The 15,710-nt window shown below is 36.5% G+C and overlaps 2 protein-coding genes across 2 annotated transcripts in view; both read left to right on the top strand.

Moving 5' to 3' along the window:
- The window catches only part of NMU (neuromedin U), a 38,163-nt gene extending 26,311 nt beyond the window's left edge, over positions 1-11,852 (top strand). The window contains exons 8-11 of the mRNA XM_029234706.1: positions 959-1,033; positions 3,977-4,030; positions 4,627-4,666; positions 11,601-11,852. Coding sequence (XP_029090539.1) covers positions 959-1,033; positions 3,977-4,030; positions 4,627-4,662 — 165 coding nt within the window. The 3' untranslated portion in view covers positions 4,663-4,666; positions 11,601-11,852. The remainder of the gene's footprint in view (positions 1-958; positions 1,034-3,976; positions 4,031-4,626; positions 4,667-11,600) is intronic.
- Positions 11,853-13,453: 1,601 nt separating this feature from the next.
- PDCL2 (phosducin like 2) overlaps positions 13,454-15,710 on the top strand; it is a 48,148-nt gene continuing 45,891 nt past the window's right edge. The window contains exon 1 of the mRNA XM_029235822.1: positions 13,454-13,601. Within this exon, the coding sequence (XP_029091655.1) occupies positions 13,596-13,601 (6 nt within the window). The 5' untranslated portion in view covers positions 13,454-13,595. The remainder of the gene's footprint in view (positions 13,602-15,710) is intronic.

Here is a 15,710-nt window from a genome sequence, read left to right on the forward strand (position 1 = left end):
AGAATGCTTAATAATTACTTGACTATAATATTCTTTCTAAGCTTGTGACTCACTACCATGGACCAATTTATGAAACAAGGAGCATAGTGTATTTTAAACATGTGTTTACCTGTGGGAAAGTAACTGTAACCATAAACTCAGTTTTAAATGTTTATCCCGTTGAATATTCTTACATGTGAGGAGTTGAAAGTTAGGTTATACTGGCTTCAAATGAAATAGGAGTTGAATTGATTAACAAATAACCACTATATGGGGCTTATAGTAGTCCATTTGATGAATGAATTTAATATTTGTGAGAAGGTTCAATTGAAGTCATGCCTTTCAAATGAAACCGTTATCAGGTAGCCACATGTCTCAAATGTGCTTTCATTTTCTTCTGCTCGGCATCTTTACATCTTGAGAAAATGTATCTTAGTCACATTTTCCACTAGCAATGACACATTGCCATTTTTTTGTGTCTCCTGTTGTCCTGTTCCACATGTTCAATTTAAATGAAATATATATTTTATAAAGAAGGTTACTAGATGTGTGTACAGTATAATCTTCCAGATAAAAATGTTCATGATGGAAAACTGATTCTCACAGAGTTGGTTTCATGTGTCCCAAATCATTCTGAGTAAGTCTGGAAACAGACAGACAGCTTTTTTGCTTCTCAAAGATGCAGGTGGGTGTTCTCCTTGTTGGCTGCTGCAGATGGAGCTCAGGCCCTCAGGAAAGAGCATCGTCAATAGAATGACCAAGGTCCCAGCATAAAACTGGAACTTTTATTCCATCTCTTGGTTATTCTCCACAGCTCTTTGAAATGCTCACAAAGGACTGTCTTAGGTCACATCTTTCTTGTTCTTTTTTGTCTGGAGCAAGGATGGTGGGTAAAAACAAAAACAAATAGGAAGCCGTCTTTTTGCCCAATGCTGAGAAACCTCTGTGCTCATCACGTGTGTGTGTTCGTGTCTCTCAGTCATCTGTCCTGCATCCGCTGCTGCAGCTCGTTCCACAACTGCATGAGAGAAGAATGAAGAGGTTCAAAGTGGACGTATGTAACACAAACTGCATGCTTGCTTCGCCACTCTGTGTGTGGCAGCCCTTTCTGTTCATTCCCTGTGGTGGTGGTTTATAAGATCTTCTTCTGGGTAAGCCTCATGTAACACCCAGGTAGCCTACAGAAGAGCATCTGTTCGCAGAAGTGTTTTCACACTCAGGAAGAAGAGAACTGTCCTCCTCCCCATTATATGTCCCTTCTAAGCCAGGTTGTGGGCAGTGAGGAAAACCGGGATTAGACTTCCTTCCAAGGGCCGTGCCCCTCCCAGTGAGGAAACCTATTCATTCTTGGTTTAAGAAAGGACATGGCAGTGTGCCTAGTCATTAGATAGGAATAGGAGAAAAGATCAAGGACCATTTACTGCCCCTCTGTGTACAGGTCGGCAGATGGCTGGAATGACAAGCTTTCTATCCAGGTATTAAAGCATTAATAAGAGTAAGGCTCATGAAGTATTATAAATATATCAGACATTAAACGTAGGTATTTCGTTTTTTCCACAGTTAACAAAAATATGGCCCAAACTCAGTGTCTGTGTTTAAGATGGACATAACTAAGAGGAACATAAATGAGTTAACACATTTTTAAACTAGAGACTGTGGCATTTTTATTGTCCTTTGAAAAGAATCCTAACTCTTTCAATGATGAAAGTTTCTAGGCGTTATTTTTAAGTAACGCCTTACACTGTTGGAATGCCTTATAGTTTTTAGTCTTATAGGATCTCATTTTATTCTTTTGACAACTCTGTTGGCACTTAACAAGTATTGTTATCCCCAGTTTACAAAAAGGAACACAACTCAGAATAGTTAAAGGAGTTTCCCAAGATCATAGTAGTAAGTGGGATTAGAGATGATAACAATCTCTTGACTTCCAGTCTAGGCAAATATTTTTTTTTTCACTATGCTGTTTCCTTTGTAGTCTAATCTTGAATATTTCTATTATTTTACTGTTAAACATTTTCTTAATTTAAATACCATATTAATTTTATTCTACTACCAAAAGTTTGCAAATACTTTTAAAAACACATACAGTTTAGGCAAATAAATTCATCAAAATTTATTTTTATGATCACTGTTTCCTCCCTAAATTCTTCACATCGTTGAACTAAGCTTCCATCGTGGAAGACAGTACTGCTGCCAACGTTAATGAGAAATGTAAGAGGAACTGTAGTAGCCCCTTAAAATTTTAGAATTTCCAATATGAAAAAAATCAAATCAGTTTTCATCAAACTTTCTAGAAGTAATATATGCTTTTTTGAATTAACTTTTACTTTCTGAAGAGTCTTCCCGACTTATGAATAGTGTAAGATTTCAATTTAAAGATCCAGTTTCTTAAAATACACCAGCAAGTTATTAGTTTACTACAACACTTCAGTGTTAGTATTTGCAAAATCAAAGCTACTCAGTATTGTGGGCGGTTTGGTACTTTATCTAAATGTTCCACCTTGAGTGAGACTATCTATATTTACAGATAACTATATAGAAGTGTGAACTCTGACTTAGTAGTAATATCTGTTGGACAAATGATAGCTCTTAAAAGTATTTTGCAGCAAGCCAGGTTTTCTAGGAATCTCTAAGAGAAAAAAATGTAAAACATGAATTTTAGAAAATTACAGTAAAGTATTACTTTTGCTGGACCTAAGTCACCTAATTTTAAACCATATTTTTGATAGTGAAATATTTTGGGTTCTTAAATAAAATGAGTTTTCAAATTTTAGTGCATTCAAACCCTTTTCTTACATGTCCTTTGCTAGACATCCTCACTTCCATCCCCACATGTTTTTCAGCTCTACCACCCAAATTCTTTTATATACTGTTCTATCTCCAATAAGACTAAAAAGACCTGTATGTTTGAGTTTGAAATTTTTTAATTTGGGCACATTTTAAGTTACATCTGTCCCACTTTTCTTTTTTTCTGTGTAATATAAAAAACACAGCTGTTCTTATATAACCATATAAAGTTTCTATGTGTACATTTTTAAATATTAAAAATTTCAATCTTTAAAGTAATTTGGGGGCATTTAATAATCAGGATGAGAATTAGATATAGAATGTTGAGAATTTAAGATACATTTGTTGTAAAGAAGGGATTTTAGAATTTTAATAGATGTCAGGGCCATTTCTTAGAATCTAAAAATGTGATTGTACTTATATTATGGAATACTTGAAAAAGGTCTTGATGACAAATTTCTTATAATTGCTGTCCTGATACTTTTATAACTTGCTATTGAAAATAGGAAGCTATAAGAAACAACTTTATGGAAATCATAAAATGTTAAATATTTTTTTCCATTAACTTTGAAATGAAATATTTTGAGAAAAGAAACACTTCAAAATACATCCATTATGAATAATCAGTTTGTTCCTATTTGGTTTTTTTTTTTCATTACCATTTCTGTTAATATAATTTTATTGGGAAAAATCTCTTCTGAAGTCTCATTGAATAAATATAGTTTACCAAATTTGTCCCTCAATTTCAATTTAAATTTCTATAGATATATTATGTATTTTAGCTATGACACAATTCTGTTTTATATTTTTGCCTGTTCATGTGTTAGCACATACAATATGTATTGTAAAGAAATCATTTCATTCTAACAAACTGCTGAAGGGAGATTTTAAATATAGTTAATTATCTATGAAATGTCCTCTGCCTACTTATTGATGAATATATGTACAACTGACAAATTTCATGAAAATAGTATCTGTTAGACTAATAAGGAAATTACCTTAAAATACAACACGCTGATGATACTGCTAGTGTCACTGAAAATTCTTCCACTAGAGATACAAAAATTACTTATTGATATGAATTATATACTCAAGTCCTTGATTCCCTCATTGTTTAATTATGATAGCTGAAAATAACTATACTCTCAAGAAGCATTTGCACTTATTTTTACTGTTGTTTGATTTGTAATGCCCTCATTTTCTCTTCCAGGAAGAATTCCAAGGTCCTATTACAGACCAAAGTAGAGGATTCTTTTTATTCAGGGTATGCACATACTATATTTTTTAAAAAATCAATCAACATTGAAAAATGCTTTCACTGTGCATTTCTTTACATTAACTCATAAGTTTTAATTAAGTTTTGTAGTTTATCTAAAGATATTTGACAGCAAGTGTTACAGTCTGAGATTCACTTCTGTCGCCACCTTATTGCCTTAATATCGTGGCATCTCTGATCTCTTCTCTAATCCACTACTCATGTTTGTAAATACCCCAAATGACATTCACCTATTTCACAGTTTAGTTCCATAACATTTCATGTAGGAAATGGGTGTCTGAAAGATGTATTACTCCTTAAGTTCTAATGAAATATTTAGCTAAAGAAATATTAGCCAATGAAATATTTAGCTAAGGAATTACAACTTTATTATAAAGTCTAAGGAGAGCTGCATGGTAAGATTTGCATTTTGGAAACTAATTCTAACAATAAATTGGAGGAGAATGGACTGAAAGAAGGAGGAAAATAACAGATATAGATAAGGAAGAAATAATACCACTCAACGAGATCATTAGGCTGCTTTCTATGAAAATTAACTTCTCTCCTTAGTTACATTGATTTGTTTCTCACTTATTGTTTTCCAGCCACGCAATGGAAGAAGGTCAGAAGGTTACATTTAAAATGGTATGTGCATCACAATTCAACCCAGTTTGAAAATTTCTGTCATTTTCAGATCTTCACAAGTTAACCTATGCTCAGTTTATTTCTATTATTTGATTGCATGTGTACATTAATATTCTATATAAATACTGCAAATATAGAGGCTGTGAGGACTTCATATGATGTAAAATGCTAGTATTTTAGGGCCAGATTTGCTTTGCCCATGTCATGCGTTCCTCACACTATGTCACAATAGTTGTCATCAGTTTTGCAGACACTGACCTAATCATCATTTACTGTGCAAGTAGAATGTGTCAGGGATCATGTTCTTATTTTGGTAATCAGTGTCCACAATAGTGGGCCATAACTTACAGACTGGATGCATTTCTGACTTCCAAATGACCTATATTCAAAGACTCTTTATAAGAGCTGTGATTTACCATTTCCAGAGAACTAAGAAAATGTAGAAAGACATGAAAGCATGACTTCTACTTTGGGACTCCCAGAGTTTCCACCTCAATGCTGGAGATACAGTAGACACTTAGTAGCTATTGAATGGCCCTACACATTTAATAAATGTTAATCTTAATATCTTATTAGGCTATGAATTTTAAAATTAAATGCAAATGCACATTGATAAATTTACACCACAGAAATAAAACTATATTCTACTAACTTTATGTAATCCTCAATGCAGATTCTACGCTGAACATATTTTTGCAAATATTTCATTCATATAATTTATCTCAACCCTTTAATACATACATATTTAGCTTAAGAATATAAAATTCTTAATATTTTCTCATAGAAACGAAAATCAAAACACGTTATTTCCAACTAAAGAAGATAACACCAAAATTATACAATATCTAGAAAATGAAGATAATGAAAACACTACACGTTAAAAACTTATGGGACTCTGACAAAACCATATTTAGTGGAAAATTTAAGGCTTTAAACACTATCAAGCAAGAAAAAGTGAGTGAATTAGGAATTTGTCATTAAGTTAAAAAGAACAACAAGGTGAACCTCAGGAAAGCAGAGGAGGAAAATTATAAAATGAAAGATGAAATTAATTACTTATAAAATAGTAAAATACAACAATTGGTAAATAAACCAAAAATCTTATTCTTATCAAAATCTTATTCTTTATAAAAAATGAAATAAGCTATCCTAATTTTCCTAGCCTAATCAATGAAAAGAAGAAACCATAAATATACAAAAATACAAATGAAAAGAGGGAAATTAAAACAGATACAGAAGAAATGGGAATCGTAAGAGTTCTTTTCAAATCTCTGTGCCTATCAGTTTGAAAACCTAGATAAAATGGAGAATATACAATACAGTAGACGCTACCAAAATTGACCTCAGAAAAAAGAAAAAAAAATCTAAGCATACTGATGGGCTTGGAAAAAAAATTGAGAACGTTATCTAGAAACTCTCCCCTCAAGAGTACTAGGACAAGGAATTTCGGATTTTTCCGGCTCAGAGAAGGAAGAAAAATTTCAAAATATTTTTATGAAGTCAGCAAATACTAATACCAAAACCTTACAAAGTTAGCATAAGAAAGGAAGCTGTAGGTCAATCCTGTTTATAAATATCAATGCAAACATTTAAAAGAAATATTAGTAAATAGTATTCAGCAATACACTGAAAGAATTATATGACCCCATGAAGTGAAGTTCATTCCAGCAACTAAGATGGTTCAATATCAGGAAGTCTATGAAAATATTTTCACCATTAAAAGAAAAATTATACAATCAACTCAGTACAGGCATACCTCCATTTTATTGCACTTTGCTTTATTGTGCCTCACAGATATTATGTTTTTTACAATTTGAAGGTTTGTGACAACCCTGTGTTGAGCAGTTCTATCAGTGTTGTTTTTTCCAAAAGCATTTGCTCATTTCGTGTTTTATGTCTCATTTTGGTAATTCTTAAAATATTTCAAACTTTTTCATTATCATTATATTCGTTATGGTGATCTGTGATCAGTGATCTTTGACATTACGATTGAAATTGTTTTGGGGTGCCATGATCCACGCCCATGTAAGATGGCAAACTTAATTGATAAATATGTGTGTTCTGACTGCTCCACTGACCAGCCATTCCACGGTCACTCTCCCTCTCGTCAGGCCTCCCTACTCCCTGAGACACAAAAATATTTAAATTAGGCCAATTAATAATCCTACAATGGCCTCTAAGGTCTCAAGTAAAAGGAAGAGTTACACGTCTCATTTTAAATTGAAAGCTAGAAATGATTACGCTTAGTGAGGAAGGCATGTCAAAAGCCGAGATAGGCCAAAAGCTAGGCCCCTTGTGCCAAACAGCCAAGTTGTGAATGCAAAGAAAAAGTTCTTGAAGGAAATTAAAAGCGCTACTCCAGTGAATACGTGAATAAGAAATTGAAGTAGCCTTATTGCTGATATGGAGAACATTTCAGTGGTCTGGATAAAAGATCAAACCAGCCACAATGTTCCCTTGAGCCAAAGCCTAATCCAGAGCAAGGTCCTAACTCTCTTCAATTCTGTGAAGGCTGAGAGAGCTGAGGAAGCTGCAGAAGAAAAGTTTGAAGCTAGTAGAGGTTGTTTCATGAGATTCACGGAAAGAAGCTGTCTTCGTAGCGTAAAAGTTCAAGTTGAAGCAGTAAATCCTAATGTAGAAGCTGTAGCAAAATCCAGAAGATCTAGCTAAGATAATTAATGAAGATGGCTACACTGAACAACAGATTTTCAATGTAGACAAAACCACCTTCTATTGAAAGAAGATGCCATCTAGGACTTCCAAAGCTAGAGAGAAGTCACTGCCTGGTTTCAAAGTTTTGAAGGACAAGCTGACTCTTGTTAGGAGCTAGCGCAGCTGGTGACTGTAAGTTGAAGCCAGTGCTCACTTACCATTCAGAAAACCCTAGGGCCCTTAAGAATTATGTTGAATCTACTCTGCCTGTGCTCTAAAAATGGAAAAACAAAAGCTAGATGACAGCATATCTTATGCAACAAAGTTTATTGACTATTTTAAGTCCAGTATCGAGACTTACGGCTCAGAAAAAAAGATTCCTTTCAAAATATTACTGCTCATTGACAATGCATCTGATCATCCAGGCACTCTGATGGAGATGTACAGTGAGATTGTTTTCAAGCCTCCTAACACAACATCCCATGGATCAAGGAATAATTCCTTCAAGTCTTATTATTTAAGAAATGCATTGTGTAAGGTGATAGCTACCATAGATAGTGATTCCTCCAGTGGATCTAGGCAAAGTATAATAAATTGAAAACCTTTCGGAAAGGGTTCATCATTCTAGATACCGTTAAGAATATTTTTGATTCATAGGAAGAGGTTAAAATAACAGGAGTTTGGAAGAGCTGATTCTAAACCTCATGGATGACTTTGAGGGTTCAAGACTTCAGTGGAGGAAGTAACTACAGATGTGGTAGAAATAGCAAGAGAACTCGAATTAGAAGCGGAGCCTGAATTGCTATAATCTCATGATAAAACTTTAACAGATGAGCAGTTGCTTCTTATGGCTGAGCAAAGAAAGTGGTTTCTTGAGACGGAATCTACACCAGTGAAGATGCTGTAAAAATTGTTGAAATGACAACAATTTCAATGACAGGGATTTAGAATATTACATAAACTTAGTTGATAAAGCAGCAGCAGGGGGACTTCCCTGACGGTCCAGTGGTTAAGACTCCACACTTTCACTGCAGGGAGTGCGGGTCCGATCCCTGGTGGGGGACTAAGATCCTGCACGCCGCTCGGTGCAGCCAAAAAGAAAAACAAAGCAGCAGCAGCAGCAGCAGGGTTTGAGAGGATTGACTCCAATTTTGAAAGAAGTTTTACTATGAGTAAAATGCCATCAAACAGCATTGCATGCTATCAGAGAAATTGTCCCTGAAAGGAAGAGTCAATCAATGTGGCAGACTTCATTGTTGTCTTATTTTAAGAAATTGTCACAGTCACCCCAGCCTTCAGCGACTAATACCCTGATCCCTCAGCAGCCATTAACATCTAGGCAAGACCCTCCACCAGCAAAGAGATTATGAATCTCTGAGGGCTCAGTTGATGGTTAGCAATTTTTAGCAGTAAAGTATTTTTAAATTGAGGTATGTGCATTGGTCTTTTTAGACATAAAGCTACTGTGCACTTAATAAACTATTGTATAGTGTAAACATAACTTTTATATGCACCAGGAGACTAAAAAATTTGTATGACTTGCTTTATTGAGATATTCACTGGAACTGAACCTGCAGTATCTCTGAGGTATGCCTGTAGATGCTTTCAGTGAAGTTCCATGTCAATTTCTAATGTTTTCAAAGAAGATCCTGTAGAAAGAGATGAATCTTTATTAACAATATTTATATAATGGTCTGAAACAAAGTCAGTAGAAGGCTTGATAGTAAAACATTTTAGAGTATTTCTATTAACATCAGAAACAAAACAAGGATGCTCTGTTCTCTTTTATTTCATATAGTTCTTATGCATTAGCCAACTCAGACAAGAAAGTAATAAAAGATACAAATATTGGAAAAGTGAAGAAAAAATTTTATGTTCTCATGGGGCATAATTATGAACTTGAATTTTTAAACTATATTTGGTATTAACTTATGTTTCAACAAAGGCTTGTTATGTTCACATCAAGAATATGAGCAGGGCTTCACTGGTGGCTCAGTGGTTAAGAATCCGCCTGCCATTGCAGGGGACACGGGTTCGAGCCCTGGTCCAATAAGATCCCACATGCTGCAGAGCAGCTAAGCCCGTGAGCCACAATTACTGAGCCTGTGCTCTACAGCCCGTGAGCCACAACTACTGAAGCCTGCGTGCCACAACTACTGAAGCCCGCGTGCCTAGAGCCCGTGCTCTGCAATAAGAGAAGCCACTGCAATGAAAAGCCCGTGCACCACAACGAAGAGTAGCCCCTGCTCGCCACAACTAGAGAAAGCCCGTGTGCAGCAACAGAGACCCAACGCAGCCAAAAATAAATAAATAAATTTATTTAAAAAAAAGAATATGAACAATCATATTCCTAATTTTTCTTGTTTCAAGGAACTAAGAACAAAAAGTTAATGGAAAAGAACTGTATTTTATAATATTACAAATGTTGAGGCATTTTATAAAATGTGAACAAAAAATAGTTTAATACTAAATGGAAAAAATGTCTGATTTTAACACTAAGTGTTAGAGTGCTCATAAATGTGAAATGGAAGTTAATCCATGATTTGATCAAGTTAGCAAAAAGTTCTCTCTGAAACTGAGAAAAATAGCTTTATTTGGATTGTTTCCAAGATTAGGGCCCACATATACTAATTCACTCAGGATTTCATTTTATCTTGTTAATAGAGAAACACTTCAGTGATAATTTTTCTTTGTTTTTCTCATCTGATTATCTGAGATCTTACTCTGTCCTGGTGACTTATATTTATTTAGACTATGGTTAGATATAAAATAGGATGATTTAGTCACAAATCCATGAGGAATAAATGCAACATATTCATAAATCTTATTGGCATCAATGAGCTTTAGGAAACTACTTTTATACAGTTAAATAATTTTTGTAAAACTTTGGAAAATACTGGCATACAGAATAAGCATTTCATCAGAGAGAGATTAAATGATAATTAAAAATATGCAGATTGAAGTATAGCTGAGAAATACCTCAGATGTCAATTTTATCATACATGACAAAATATTTATAGAAATGTCTATATATAAAGGAAGTGTATATAGACTTGTATATATGCTCATTATATACATACATTCATATACCCATTTATACTTGAGTCTAAATTCAATTTTTTTTTAACAGAATGCCAACTATTTTCTGCAGAAACAACGCTATGGAATACAAGATGTACTGACATTTTTTTCCTTCTGAAAAACAATCCTTGCTAAGTTTAACATGTTTGAGAATCCCTGTGTTGGAAGCATTCTCAGTAAAAGTTGATTGAGATTGAAATGTTTAATTTGTTGAAAATTTAAAAAGCATCTTAAAATATTTTTTCTTAGTGTTGTAATGATAGATAGTGTATAATAAAGCTGTGAATAATTATGTTCCTTAGATCCTTGAGGCTGTTGATGATCCTCATATACAATGCTCTTTTGATATTTTTATTAAAGGCAGTTAGTAGAGCTGAGTTTTAATGAGCGATTTTAGTTTATTCTACTTGGATTTCTTCAGTGACAAAATCACCAGCTCTTACAAAATACCAGAATGCCAAATAGCTAACAATCTTAGAACATGAATACCAACTAAAACTATACTAGTTGGAAGATTTGGCCATGATCCATCCAATATTCCAATAAACAAGTTCTGATATATACACTGTAAAATAGATGTCTTATTGCTACTAACATAACAGGAGGCCAGCTTTTTCTACCAAGTAGTAGTATTGTTTATCTTTTTTTTTATTGGAATATAGTTGATTTACAATGTTGTGTTAGTTTCTGCTGTACAGCAAAGTGAGTCAGTTATACATATACATATATCCACTCTCTTTTAGATTCTTACCCCATATAGGTCATTACAGAGTATTGAGTAGAGTTCCCTATGCTATACAGTAGGTTCTTAGTTATCTAGTTGTTTCACCTTGCAGCATCTGAAAGGCAACCAGCCTTGTCCAAAAAGAATGCAATCTTACTGGTAGAGAGCCATGAACACAGTGGGTGAACTTTTTACATCAAATCAGTGTCTAGTGGGCACAATTAACCTCATATGGATGTTGAGATTCTCTCCCTTCAGGTTCCCCTGGGTTTTCCCTTCAGATTCCCCTGGAGTTTCCCTTCTGACCTGGCCTCTTGGATAACCGCCTACTCTACCAGCCGGTTGCTGGCTGATTAGAGAAGGCTGGCTCTCTGTGTGGATAGGATTAGTTCTTACATTGTTCAGAGTACCTAACAAGCCTTTGTCTTACTAATGATGACCCCTGATTATAGCTTAAATTATGCCTTTTTCTAACAGAGTCCCTGAATTTCACTTCTTGTCAACCCACGTGAAGAACATGAGAAAGAAGGAGCAGAAGAGAACAAAAAGCATCTTCTTTAAAAAATGAATTGCCTAGATGAGGTGCGGACTTGAGACAGAGAATGTTGCCAGAGCTGCTCCAGGTCTTTGCTCAAAACCTGCCAACCCCCACTTTTAGCAAGAGTTAACATAAATCTTTAAAGGGTCCAGAAATAAAAAAGGAAACTACAAACAAACAAACAAAAACCAGATGGATCCAGCTAGGACCAAGATGGTGACAGATCTGACCTCCAACAGACCCTGAATCTCATTATATGCTGATTTTACTACATTTGCATATTAAATGACACACCTACTGGTGGCCAAGACTGGATATTAAGGACCAAAAAAGGATAAAAAAGGGTGGCACTCCATTCCCTTGGAAAAAACTCTGCCTCTTCCCCAGTAGACTAATGTATATGCCTCCCCATCATTAACCTCACTCCTCCTCCCTTTGTCTTTACTCTTTAAAATTAAAGCCCTCTGGACACGTGGGCAAGAAGTAGATCTGTGAACTTAGTTCCTGCTTCTCCATTCTTTGGCCACTGAATAAAGCTTGTGCTGCGTTGATCTCAGCTTTGGCTTCGTTATTTGGCTGCTCGAATGTGAATGGAAAAAGAACCCTCCCCCCTCCAAGGCAGAGAGCCATTGCCCAGCTAGGGGCTGAGCAGGGTCCATAGGACTTAATTCTGTAACAAAAGGGCTCTAAAGCTCTAAATGCATAGGCAGTGTTAGCTAGTGCTATACACAGTAATTCAACTAGCCTGGATTTTAGATTGTCAAAATAAGAAAGGGAGTTGACTGCTAATTCAAGCAGCAGCTCCCAGGGCCTGTCAGTAATCTAGAGAGACTTGGGCTGCTTACATTTTGGGGGGCTCCCCTACTATTAAAAAGAAGAAGGAGAAGAAGAAGAAAGAGGAGGAGTAGAAGGGGAATGAGGGAGGAAGGGGGGGAGGGGAGAGGAGGAGGAGGGGAATGAGAAAAAGAAGAAAACAAAACATGGTTACAAAAATAGTGTGATGTTTTAAAATATTTTATATTTAATATTAATATTTTACACACAAAACAAAACACATAGGCTATTAGGAGTGTACGATTTGTATTAACTGGGCACTACAGACCGAGTAGTCCAATGCTGAGCCCAAGTTTAAAACTGTCACTAAAAACACTTTTTCTTCTTTTCCAAATCTTTTCGCATCTTTGTGACCATGGGTATAACCTTATTTGGCAATAACATCATATGTTTTCCTCATGTTCCTGGCAGCTCCCAGTAAACACCCTTCCCTTCATCTAAACACCAAGGAACCAAACTGCCTAGGTTTCCTACCTAAAGTCTGAGCTTCTGTCTCCTAAAGCAATGGGTTTTTAAGGTGGCGGCAGAGAGCCATTTGAGAATCTGATGAAAGCTCTGGTCCTTAAATACCCCTCAAAATTTACACATACAACACAATTATGTGTGCGTCGAGGGCTGGGGCTAGGCACCCCCTGAAGTCCATCCAAATATAGGCTATGGGTTCCACGTTAAGAACTTCTACTCTGAAGAGTTCTCTCCCCAGGATTTTGTTACTTCTCCATGAAGACAGGACTCAGGGATTGAACGGTGCTGGAGGCACGGAAACAACGCGTGATTTTGGAGGTGGTGGAGGGAAGGGTGGGAGGAATGCCGGCACCAGTATCATGAACGGAAGAGGCGCTGCTTCGGATAAATGCCCAAGACCAGGTGCGTCAGTACCCACAGCCACCTCCTAGGCCACGCCTCCGCGTTGCCTGGCAACAGAGCTGCGCCAGGCGCACGTGCGTCAGAGGCCCTTGTTCTCCCGTCTCCCTCTCTGTGGGCAGTGGGAACAGCTAGGACCTCGGCGGGCTCCCCTGTGGCTTCGAGGGGACGTCGGAGCCAGGAGTCCCCGCCAGGAGTTAGACGACACCGGCGTGTGAGGGGCGAGGCGGAACACCATGCAGGTGGGAGTCGCGGCCTAAGGCGAGCCTGGACACCCCGGCGGGGTCCCTGGCTGGGCCTGAGGCTGAGCAAGATGGGGAGGGCAGCCTACAGGGGTTAGGTTCTAACATTTGTTTTCAGCTTGCGTCTCTGTCACGATTGGAGAGAAATTCAAATTACCTCTAGGAGAACGCCGTTCTTTCAACACTCAAGAAAGACTTCCGTTTGTCGCTGGACAAAGCCTTTGGATTGCGTTTCACACCTATATCCTGGAAATCTTACTGCTGCGCTATTTCTGACTTAAGAAATAGACCATCAGCTTTAGCCCAAGTGTAATTAAATTTAAGTATCCTGCCCCACTACATTTTAAAAAGGTCAGAGAGGAAACCCTAATAAGTCGCATCTGTCTTGAGAAAAACCAGCTGTCCCTGGAGTTTCTCCTACCTGATCACAAAAACTCTGTTAAACTTCCATTAATTCGTAAGAAGGTTGCTCCTCTATCTAAAGCTGCATTATTAAGCAGAAGGCTGTGCTTTTATTTCCTTTTTTTAATCAGAGTAAAATTCTCATTTCCAACTTCAGAAAAGCTTCTTCCCACCTGCTATCCCAGATTAAAACCACTGTGATTTTTCTAGTTTTACATATTTAATTTTGGAAATCGTTTATGCTGTATAATTTATTAGGATATTTTGAACACAAATTACATATAATTTTAAAGGATATTCCTTTTGTGTTAATAATAGATTCCTAGCAAGTGCGTTTTATTCCCTATGTAAAAACATTGCAAATTTGTCCTGATTTTTGTCTGCTCTTCAAGAAATAGGCTGAAATGTAACTGAGAGTAGAGACGACAGCATATTAATCTTTGTTCATTTATTTATTCATTGATTTATTCAATAGCCAGTTTATTCAGTGCTTATGTGTAGTTGTGGACTTGTTCTAAAAGAGCTTACTGTGGGGGAATAAGAGAGTCAGATATAACTGTGTCATGATAAATGCCATAATACCTTTATCAAATAGATTGCGGTGCCTATTTCTACTTCTCTTATTACAATTTCATAGATAATTTCTAAAAGTGAAGGGAAGATCAGAGTATAGAGCATTTACTATTAACTCCCATTGCAACTAACTCCTAGATCAGTTAAGGAAGAGCAGTCACGGAGAGGTATGAATAAAACCATAAGTATGTGATATCATGAATATCAAGAAAGAGTGTTTTAACAAGAAGAGAATGACACACTCTCCCCAGTTCTGCCTAAGAGATCAAATACAATGAAAATCCATTGAAAATAACAATATGGAGCTCATAGGTGACCTTAGAACAGTTTTGAAAGGGGTGTTGGAGGTAGAAGCCAAATTTGGAGTAGGTTGAAGAGTGAATGGGAGGTGGAAGTGGTTACAGCATATATAGACAATTATTTTATGAAGTCTGAGTAGGAAGGAGAAAAGAGAGATAGGGTGGTAGGGGGTGCAAAGTGCAGGGAGGGTTTTTTAAAAAGGTGACTGCTGGATTTTCTGATAATAGAGGGCTCAGTTATTTGGACCAACTCTCCTGCTGAATACAAGTAAAAATGCTGGCTAGAATGTAAAACCTATCTCCTTAAAAGCATCAGAGATAACGTGATAGTAAACGATGAGACCAAAATCAAAGGGAAAGTGGAAAAGCAGGTGAATGGATTTCCAGAGCTTTAAAGCCAGTTTTACCACAAGGCCATCTTAGCAATCTGCAGTTCGTTCCTGGGTGTAATCACAGGGTGACGAGGAATCAAAGGGTATGGTCCATGAAAGCATGGGAAACTAATAGGAGTGTGAACCAGATATAAACCCATGTCTAGAGGAATTCAGGGAAGGTCATCTTGATGCCTAGTGGAGCAGGGGAGAAAAAGAAAAGCAGTACAACCTATCCCCAAGAAGGTGTGGCTCAAGAGAGCTCTCACATAGATTGCAACCTAAGGCATATTGTCTGGGTGATCCAACAAACTTCAGACTGTGAATGTGATATAAATTAGTTATATACTGTAGTGCTCGTAAATACCTGGAAGAAATAGCAAATCCTCGTGCAGGAAGACATCTTTATGTTAGAATTCATGGAGATAAGTTTTCAAGGACATCAAGCAGAAATCAGTCAAAAG

This window comes from Monodon monoceros, unplaced genomic scaffold (genome assembly GCF_005190385.1).
Source record: "Monodon monoceros isolate NGI ecotype Baffin Bay Population unplaced genomic scaffold, NGI_Narwhal_1 Super_Scaffold_20, whole genome shotgun sequence".
NCBI classification, from domain to species: domain Eukaryota; kingdom Metazoa; phylum Chordata; class Mammalia; order Artiodactyla; family Monodontidae; genus Monodon; species Monodon monoceros.